At 39.6% G+C, this 10391-nt stretch overlaps 1 protein-coding gene across 1 annotated transcript in view; it reads right to left on the reverse strand.

The window, feature by feature from the left end:
* Positions 1 to 597: 597 nt before the first annotated feature.
* BTNL8 (butyrophilin like 8) overlaps positions 598 to 10391 on the reverse strand; it is a 30392-nt gene continuing 20598 nt past the window's right edge. The window contains exons 4-8 of the mRNA XM_007954286.1: positions 3472 to 3585; positions 2717 to 2737; positions 2159 to 2185; positions 1826 to 1852; positions 598 to 1253 (exon numbers count right to left, since the gene is read on the reverse strand). Coding sequence (XP_007952477.1) covers positions 598 to 1253; positions 1826 to 1852; positions 2159 to 2185; positions 2717 to 2737; positions 3472 to 3585 — 845 coding nt within the window. The remainder of the gene's footprint in view (positions 1254 to 1825; positions 1853 to 2158; positions 2186 to 2716; positions 2738 to 3471; positions 3586 to 10391) is intronic.

Genomic DNA, 10391 nt, shown 5'->3' on the forward strand with positions numbered 1-10391 from the left:
TGCTTCCCTGAATACATTATTATATTCAATTTGACAAAATAATATTTAAAACTCTTTCATCTTTATTCATGAGGCATACTGGTCAATAAGTTTCTTTTCTTGTAATATCTTCATCCGATTTTGGTATAAGTGTAATCTTGGCCTCACAGAATGAGTTAGGAAATGTAATTCCTCTTTAATTAGTTGTCCTGTCATGGAGCAAGCACCAATAACTATTCCAACAGTGATTTGGAATAGAGAAAAATAATGTGTAATAAATAAAAAGACCAAACACTTTAATATAAAGAAATCATTAGCAAACACTATGCCATCAAACAGATGCAAATATGATTCATATTCACTGTCTCTTTCATCTTCACCATGACCCATGAGGTGGGAATCACTGCCCCTGATTAACAGGTAAGGAGGCTGAGAAGTTTTGACTTGTCCAAGGTTACTTAGCTGGACTTAGTTTGTGCACACAAAACCCACTTTCCAGCTTTCTCTTCTCCAACTAAGGGTAACATGACTCTTCCTTCGTATGGATGCTATCACTGCTGGCTGCTGCAGGCACTAGAGTCAGGAGAGAAAACTTAGCAGTTTAAAGGAGACTGTGAATCATGATTCCCTCATGGCATCACTCCTGGAGAGGAAGGGTGTGGTCACCTGTGGGCAAGGATCTAGGCTGTCTGTGTCTGGGGATGTGGGAACATTTTGAGAAGGGGCTTTTCTCTCTGATTCCCAAGACACTGGACAGATAACTATGGGCATATGATTTTCCTCATGATAGGACCAAGGCTCAATGAAGGGCCTCAGTAAGCCTTCAAATTGATGTGTCATGGTATGAATGAGAGACTGTTCATTTATATGGAAGAAGGAAATTTTCCCACCCTCATAGTCTAGGAAGATTCCCACTCGTGTAGGGCAGGTTTTTAGAGGGAAACAGATTCTCCTGGGGTTGAATGTGAAATATCCATCTCCTTTGCTCAATCCAAGGATCCAGTACCCATTCTGGGGAGACAAAATCACATCCTTTCCTTTCCTGTCCACGTCATCCCAGCACACCCCCAATTGCCATCTTTTCTTGAGTCCTACGTCCACTTCCCAGTAATGCTTCCCTGAAGAAAATCCCTGAGAAGCCACCACACATTCTCTCTTCTTAAATCTCTTCTCTGAGTTGGGCACTTCCTGCGGAACATCCATATGGTTTACAGCTTTCAGATCAGAAATGTGGAGCTGGGGATGAGCCGTGTCTGGGTCCAGAGTCACTTCCACTGGAGTGTGGTAGGAAAGGGAGAGAGAAAAGAGAGCATGAGTTTCTGAGGAAGGTACTTGGGTTGGGCCAGAAGTCACCCATTTCCATTCCAGACTAGCTTACAGTGGTATAAGATGAGGTCTCAGAGCCAGAATCTTCATCTGACACTGCTCTTTCAGCCCTTCCCTTACATCCAGTGCAGCCCTGAACCTCACCAATGCCCTGGAGGTGCCCAACTATGTGTTGTAGACTCTTATATACCACCCTATCCAAACATTTTCCTTTCACGCAAATCACTATTAGACTTTCCTGAGACTTTGAATGATCCAATAATCAGCTGCTTCCCCTTCATCAATTCCGTCCACCTCCTTCCTCTTCATTCCCTTTCACCTCTACCCAGACAGTCACTAGTGCTCTCAGTTCTCTGCAGTGGGTCAGGGTAATTGCAGCCAGAGGTTGAATGGGGCATCACAGATTTCTCATCTGCATCCACGTGGGCCTCAGTGCCCCTCAGTGGTCCATACCTGTCACAGGTTAATTCCCTCTCCCATGCCCACTAAACTCTGACACCAGCTCCTCATCTGTTGGTACCTGTGTGTTTCCGGGCCTCTCTCCATTCTGAAAACAAACAGAACAACAGGGTAAGTGCTCTCATTGAGAAAGGAGGCAAGGATAAGGGAGAAACCAAAGGCATTTGCCCTTTTCGGGTGTCACAGACCAACTTGAGATCTGATAAAGACTGTAGGCCCGGTTTACAAAAATGCACCTCCCAAAACATCTTGTAGACAATTTGAGGGTATCCAGAATCCTGCAGCCATCATCAGTTTGCCTCTGTAGACATTGATAGATGGCAGGTTATAAGAATCCATAACCTAGGGACATGGAAAGGAAAAAAGGGCGGGAGGCAGGAATAGTTTCTCTCACCTGCTTGTCCTTGTATCCTTCTCTTCTCTAGAAAAAAAAAAAAAAATAGAGAAGAGACTGAAATTGTAGAACAGGGCCCAGGAGCAAAGGAGAAGAAAGCTTTGCCTGCAGTTACATGATTACCCAGACTTTTCCTGGAGTTTTCTTGAAACAAAAGCAGAATATTCAGTGGCTGATTCAGGGCATGGTTAAAGCCTCAAATTGTAAGGTAATTGGAGGAGACTCCCCCAGGTTTTCAACTATTCTGGGTCCGCACATACACTCAGATAGTTCATGACCTCTGCCGTTCTTCTCTCCACAAAATGTACCAACATGCAGATTTTGCACACAGTTTTAGGGAGTTTCCAGATCCTGATGTCAATCTTAAATCTCGCAGACCCCTGAGGATAAATTCATCAGTTAATGGATGAAGAGAGTAAACCAGCTCTTCTCTTAAACCTATTCATGCTTTCTTTCCAGTCTGGAGCCAAGAAAGCATATAGATGGCTCAAACCATGCAACAGGGTGGGATCCAGCTAAACTGTGTACAGAAGGCTCTGAGTACAGTAAGACACTTACCTAATTCTCTCATAAGTTTCCCTGAAACAGAAAGAAAGTATTCAGTCATTGATACAGTATATGTGTGGTACAAACACAACCATAACTGCTTGCTCAAGTGGAAGGATATGGGGGATCTGAAAGACACTGACTTCTAGAACTCTCCTCTGAACCTCCTTCCCCATGTCTCAGTACTGAACGCCTTTATCTGGGTTTCAAAAGAGAAAAAGTGAAAAGGAACAGCTTTATGAAGAAAAGAACTGATGTTTGGGAGCATGTGGAGATGGAGGTTGGTATCTGCTGGGAGAGTGAAGGAGATGGTGGGGAGAAGGAGGTAAGATAGTGGCATGCATTCTTAAAGGGGCAATATCATCCCTAGAGAGCAGGAAATTGGTTCTTGACGGTGAAAACCCTTAGTGGGGTTGAATATTATTTTACTTCATTGTCATTAATTATCCTCTTTCATAAAACTATTTGGTGATCTAGTACATCAAAACTTTTTTCCCAGAGTCTTGGTGTTTCTCTTAGAAATTTATATGTACTGTAGGTACTGATAACCATTCTTTCTCTTATTCTTGGCCATACATGAAGTAGGAAGGGCCTCCGGACCAGTCTTTTTTGAGGGATCCATTTCACCTATCATGGAGGATAAGAACTATGGTCCCTGTGGCCTGAGACTGAAAGAACAAACCAGGGAGATGTATGGGACATCCTTACTCTTGGCTACACTGGAACTATAAGTAAACTAATGTCCCATGCTTCCTTCTGCTACTTACTGTGGAATTTGAAGATGAAAATCTCACAGCCCATGACAGCAACACAGAGGCCACTGAAGAGTATTCCCAGTAAAATGCAAGCCAGGTGCCAAGGTGAAATCTGGAAAAATGTCTCTGAAAAACCATCCCAAATACACTTGGTGATTTCTGAACAGTGAAGGCAAGTTAATTCATTTTAAAAATTCTCATATCTCAAGATGAAAATAACATTTTTCTATAATCTCCTCTAAAAGTTTAAACATTACATTTCTGTATCAGTTTGATTCTCCTGGATTTTATTTTTACATATAAAATGAAGTAGTGATTCGATTTCACTTTCTTCTAAAGGGGTAACTACTGTGTCAATACCATTTATTGAATGGACATCACTTTACACCCTATTACACACAATGCCACTTCCGTCTATATCAAGTTTTGTTCAGACTTGGATTTGCTTCCTGGGTTTTGTTCTGTGCCATTAGAGCACTTGTAGATCCCTGTGCCAATCATTTTTGACTGGTTTAATCATCACAGCTCTTGGATAAGTCTTGATATATACTAGACTAGGCTTCTCAGTTTCTTCATTTTTTTCTTCTGTGTCTTGACAATTCTTGGTCTTTTGGTTGGGCACATAAATTTTTTAACTGCTGTCAAGATCTAAGAAAAAATTCTAAGATTTTGAATGAAGTGTTATTGATTGAATCTATAGAACAATTACGGAAATCTTAAAATATTGCACCTGAAAGTTATTATATCTCTCCTGATATTTCAGATTTCTTTAATATGTTTTAATGAAGTTTTATAACGTACTCAATAAGAGTTTGCAAGTCTTTCATTGGATTCATTCCTACTTAACATATTTATTATTTTTTATTTTTCTATTTCAGCTGGTGTGTAGATATGCAATTCATTTTTCTTTGTTTCTTTTATTGTGATTTGGATGAAAGTTTACAGAGCAAATTTGTTTTCCATTCAACAATTCATATACATATACGTTTCGTGACATTGACTGTAATCCCCACAGTGGAACAGCTCTCTTTCCACTTCTTCCCCGTGATTTCCATTTAACTTCATCCTCCATTCCTATTCCTTCATGTCTTCTGAGCTTCATCCCTGGAGAAACGCTGCACTTTTGCTCTTGTATGGTTGATTGTTCTAATAAGTGTGCACCTCCCTGGTCTATTGTTCATCGTATAGCCCTGTCACTTGACTGCTAACCAGAAGGCTGGCGGTTCAAACCCACCAGCCACTCCTCGGAAGGAAGGTTGGGCATTCCTACTTCCGTAGTGATACTGCCTCGGAAACCCAAGGAGGGGTCGCTATGAGTCGGGGCCGACTCGATGGCAAATAACAACAACATGGTTTGGATGAAATTTAAGCCATGGGTATGAGTTCAGTTCCAGCCTTGAAGGATGTCTAAGGGCCGTAGTCTTGGGAGCTCTATCAGTCTCTATTAGATCAGTAAGCCTGGTCTTTTTTTATGATTTTGAGTTTTGTTCCACATTTTTATCCCACCCTATCCAGGACCTTCCACTGTGATCCCTTTCAGAAAGGTCAGCAGTGGTAACTGGGCAACATGTAGTTCTAGTCTTAGGGTTGCAGAGGATGGGGTTAATGTGGCCCATAGTGCTTTGAACTAACTATTTCCTTGTTTCTTTGCTTTTCTTCTCTCTTCTTTCCTCTGGACGGGGAGAGACCAATAGTTGCACCTTAAATGGCTCAGAAGTTTTTATGACCTCAGTTGCTACTCACCAAAGTGGGATGTAGAACATTATCTTTGTGGACTAAGGCCAATTGACCTTAGTGTTTCTTAAGACACTAGGTGTCCGGACCCCCACCTCCACCCCATGCCCAATGACTCAGTCCCTCAAGGTGTTTGGTTATGGCTAAGAAACTTTCAAAACTTTTCCCCCTATATGCTCTGTTATATTCATGGATATATTTACAGCATGTATAAATACATATGTAGAAATATACTTGGTCACACCTATACATATTCACCAGTATTGTCCCATTTGCCTTCCCACCCAAACTTCGCTTGGGTTTCTATCTATGGATCCACTCACAGATTATTGTTATTACTGTTACTGCAGGATTGTATATGTGATAGTATTTACCTTTGTTGCCTTTAACTTTTGTGTTCTTCCTGTGTCTTCCTTTGCTTTGATCATTTTGTATTGACCACCACCTTATTGTTTATTGTCTTTCCTTTCACCCAAGTTAATAGTGCCTACCCCCTAAAAAAAAAAAAAAAAAAAAAACTCACTGCCGCTGAGTCAGATCTGACTCATAGTGACCCCTCCTTGGGTTTCCAAGGTGATATCACTACTGAAGTAGATTGCCCAACCTTCCTTCTGAGAATTGGCCAGTGGATTTGAACCAGCAGCCTTCTGGTTAGCAGTCAAATGGCACTATGCCACCAGGGCTTCTAGTTAGTGATTTATTGTCCTCTCCCCCTCACTGTTAGTAACCTTCAAAGAATGAATTTTTCTGTGTGTAAACCTTTTTCTTTACTTTTTACAGTAGTGGTCTCATACAATATTTGCCTCTTTGGGATTAACTAATTTCACTGACCATAATGTTCCCCAGTTTCATGCATGTGCTGAGGTGTTTCACAGATTCATCCTTATTCCTTAATGTTGTGTAGTATTCTATTGTTGCAGTTAAGGTTGTGTGTTAACTTGGCTAGGCCTTGATTTTGAGTGCTTGGCAGCTGGATATATTTATTCTCCATGATGAAATTGTAATCACCTCCATGGTGTAATCTTCTATGAGCAACTAAGTAATTGCCTTTGGGGTGTAGCCAGCTTCCAGTATATAATGGAGAAGCTTTGAGGAAGGTCTCTAGCTTGGCATATTTGGATGCTGTGTTTGTCCAAGTCTTCATCTCCACTTCCTGGACTTGAACCAGTGGCCTGCCATGGTGCCTGCTGATCTTGGAATTGTGCCATTTTACTGTCAGTCTTGAGTTCCTCAGCCTCAGCAGCCAATAGCTGTGTGACACAGAAGAAGCTTCTGGCTCCAGCGGGCCTGGAACAAAAGGCAGAGGTGAAGCCCAAGGTCAAGGGGCCTTCACCCAACCCCTAGAGCCAGCACTCTGAATTCTGACTTCTAGCCTCCTAAACTGTAAAAGAATAAATTCCTTTTTGTTAAAGCCATCCATCTGTGGTATTTCTGTTATAGCAGCACTAGAGAACCAAGACATCTGTTATGGGTATATACCATAGTTTGTTTATTCATTCATCCATTATGGTCACTTAAGTTGTTTTATCTCTGGTTACATTTATTCCTAAGACTTCATCTTTTGGGTGATTATTGTGAATGGCATTGTTTTCCAGATTTCTTTTTCAGAATTCTCTGTTAGTGTAGAAAAATCCAACAGATTTTTGGGTGTTGATATTGTACCCTGTCACTTTGTTGAATTCTTCTATTAGTTCCAGTAGTCTTTTAGTTAGTCTTTAAGATTTTCTATGTATAGGATCACATCATCTACAAATAGAGATAATTTTACTTCTTCTTTGCCAATTTGGATACCTTTTATTTCCCTTTCTTGCCTTATTGCTCTGGCTAGGACTTACAATAAAATTTAAACAAGAGTTGTGGTAAAGTGCATCTTTCTCTGGTTCCTGTTCACAGTGGAATGATTTCACTCTCTCTCAAGAATAATGTCGACCAATTGTTTTGTGTCTATATGCTTTTAATTGCATTAAAGAATTTCCCTTCTATTCTTATTTTGCTGAGAATTTTTATCAAGAATGGGTGTTGGATTTTGTCAAATGCCCTTTCTGCATCAATTGATATGATTATATGGGTTTCTTTTTCCCTTTGTTTAATGTGTGTGATGGGTATTTTCTAATATCTCATCCTTGCATAACTGGTATGAATCCCACTAGATCATTATGTATTATTTTTTTTATAAGAGTTGGATTCTGTTGGCTAGGATTTGTGTTTATGTTCATGAGGGATATCAGTTTATAATTTTCTTTTTTAGTGATGGTTTTGCTTGCTTCATACAATCAGTTCAGAAGTGATGACTTCTGAACATTTGTTTCTATGTTCTGTAACAGACTAAGTAGAAATGGTGTCTGCTCAGTTCTGAATGTTTAGCAGAATTCACCAATGAAGCCATCTGGGCCAGGATTTTTTTGTTGGGACATTTTTTAAGACCTGTTGAATTTCTTCTTTTGTGATGGGTCTGTTCAAATTATCTATCTCAGATTATGTTACTTTGGGTAGGTATTATGTTTCTAGAAATTTGTAAATTTCTTCTAGGGTTTCAAATTTGCTAGAGTACAATTCTTCATAGTATTCTGTTATTATCTTTTTTTATTTCAATAGGTTCTCTTGTGACATCAACTATTTCATTTCTTATTTGTGTTATTTGCATATTTTCCTTCTTTTCCTTTATGAATTTGCCACTGGTTTGACAATTTTATCAATCCTTTCAAAGGGTCAAGTTCTAGTCCTGTGGAATCTTTGTATTGATTTTCTTTTTTCTGTTTCATTTATTTCTGCTCAAATCTTTAGTATTTCCTTTTTCCTGGTGACCATACCCTTTTTTGCTGTTCTTTTTCTAATTGTTGGAGATGTTGGGTTAAGATGTTGATTTTGGTTCTTGCTTCTTTGCTTGATTTATGTGTATGTTGCTATAAATTGTCTTCTGGGCACTGCTTTTGCTGTGTTCCAAAGATTTTGGTAGGTTATGTTTTCATTTCCATTTGGGTCAAGAAATTTATTTCTTCTATTACCTAGTATTTTTAAAGCAGGATGTTATTCTATTTCTATGTTTTTTATTACTTTCCATGATATACCTGTCATTGATTTCATTATATTCTAAGAAAATGCTTTGTAGTATTTTGATGTTTTAAAATTTATTGAGGCTAACTTTGTGGCTTAACATATGGTCTAACATATATTCTATGTGTACTTGAAAAGGATATATATGTGCTATTGTTGGGTAGAGTGTTCTGTATACATCTATGAATCCTAGTTGGTTTATTGTGTTGTTTGGATCTTCTATATCTTTGTTGAGTTTCTAATTGTTCTGTCCTTCATCAAAAGTGGTGTATTAAAGTCTCCTACTATTATTTTGGGGCACTCTGACAGCATAGTGCCTAAGACATTTGACTGCTAATTGTCAATTTCTCTTTTCAATTCTATTAAAGTTTGATTTATGCATTTTGAGGCTCTTTCACTGGGTGCATAAATATTAATTTAGGTTATGTCTCCTTGTTGGATTGAACCAATAATCATTTTATAATATCCTTTCTCTTTTACTAGTTTTTCCCTTAAAGTCTGTGTGGTAGTTATGTTTGTGTGTCAACTTGGCTGGGCCTGGTTGAGTGGCTGGGTAGCTGGTGGTAGTTATTCCCCATGATGAGACTGGCAATCAACTCCATGGTGGGATCTACCACAAGCAGCTGAGTAGCTGCCTTTGGGATGTGGTCTGCTTCCTATATTTAAGGAGAAGCCTTGAGAATGGTCTCTAGCTTATGGCATGCTTGGACCCTGCATGTAGCCTTGTCGTTGCTCATCAGCTTGCTATGCTCTGCTGACCATGGGACTTATGATGGACTTAATTTCATGGCCTGTCATGTGGTTTGGTAATATCGGGACTGTGTCTTTTTACTTGTCAATCTTGGGACTTCTCAGTCTCAGAAACCAGCAGCTGTCTGAGTGAAGAAATGCCTCTAGCTCTAATTGGCCTGGAGCAGGAGGCAGAGCTAGACCCCAAGTTTGAGGGGCTTTCACCTAGCCCCTAGAGCCTGGCACTTTGAACTTGGACTTAAAGCCTTCAAATTGTAAGAATAAACTCCTGTTTGTTACAGCCATCCCATTTGTGGTATATTCTTGTCAGAGCGGCACTAGATAACCAGAACAGTCTAGTTTATTAGTACTTAAGATTGCCACTGCAGCTCTTTTTTTGGTTGCCATTTGCTTAGTATATTTTTTTTCCATCCTTTGACTTTTAACTTATTTTTGTCTTTGTGTCTAAGATGTGTCTCTTATAGACAGCATATTAATTTGTCATGTTTTCTTAACCATTATGCTTCTCTGTCTCTTGACTGGCAGATTTAACCCACTTACTTTCAGTGAAATTATTGATAGGCATGAACTCACTGCTGTCATTTTGTTGTTTTATTATGGTGCTGATGGTGGCGTAGTGTCTAAGGTATTTGACTGCTAACCAGAAGGCTAGTGGTTCAAACCCACCAGCCACTCCTCAGAAGGAAAATTAGGCAATCTACTTCTGTAGTGATATCACCTCGGAAGCCCAAGGAGGGGCCACTATGAGTCAGTTCCCACTCAACAGCAGTGAGTTTGGTTTGGTTTGATGGCTTCTTTAAGGAACTCTGATGGTGCAATGTCTAAGACATTTGACTGCTGACCAGAAGGTTGATGGTCCAAACCCACCAGCTGCTCCGTGGAAGGAAGATATGGCAATCTACTTCTATAAAGATTTACCACCTTGGAAACCCAATGGGGATCACTATGAGTAGGAATCGACTTGACAGTAGATTTGGTTTTTTGGATCTTGGCTGGTTTCTTTGTTTAATATATTTTTCTATGCTGAGTTCATTTGTTTATGAATTTCTTATCTTTCCTTCACTGCTCTTGTTTTAGTGCTTACTGAGCCTTTATTATTTTCTTCATTTTTATTTTGGTGAGGTTTGTGAATGTTCTTTGAGGTTATTCTATAATTTATTATTATCTTCCCAAGTTTAAAACAGTCAATTCTGTCTTGATATCATCTTGTATTTCTCCCCATTCAGAAGTTCTGTAACTACATCATTTATTCCCTCTTTTTGCTTTGTAGTTATCATAATTTACAAATTTATACCTCTTATCCCTCTGGTAGCATAGTGGCTAAGACACTTGCCTGCTAACCAGACGGCTGGCGGTTCAAACCCACCAGCCACTCCTCGGAAGGAAGGTTGGGC

Source organism: Orycteropus afer, unplaced genomic scaffold, assembly GCF_000298275.1.
Source record: "Orycteropus afer afer isolate SDZICR_OR568_19922 unplaced genomic scaffold, OryAfe1.0 scaffold00455, whole genome shotgun sequence".
In the NCBI taxonomy this organism is placed as follows: Eukaryota; Metazoa; Chordata; class Mammalia; order Tubulidentata; family Orycteropodidae; genus Orycteropus; species Orycteropus afer.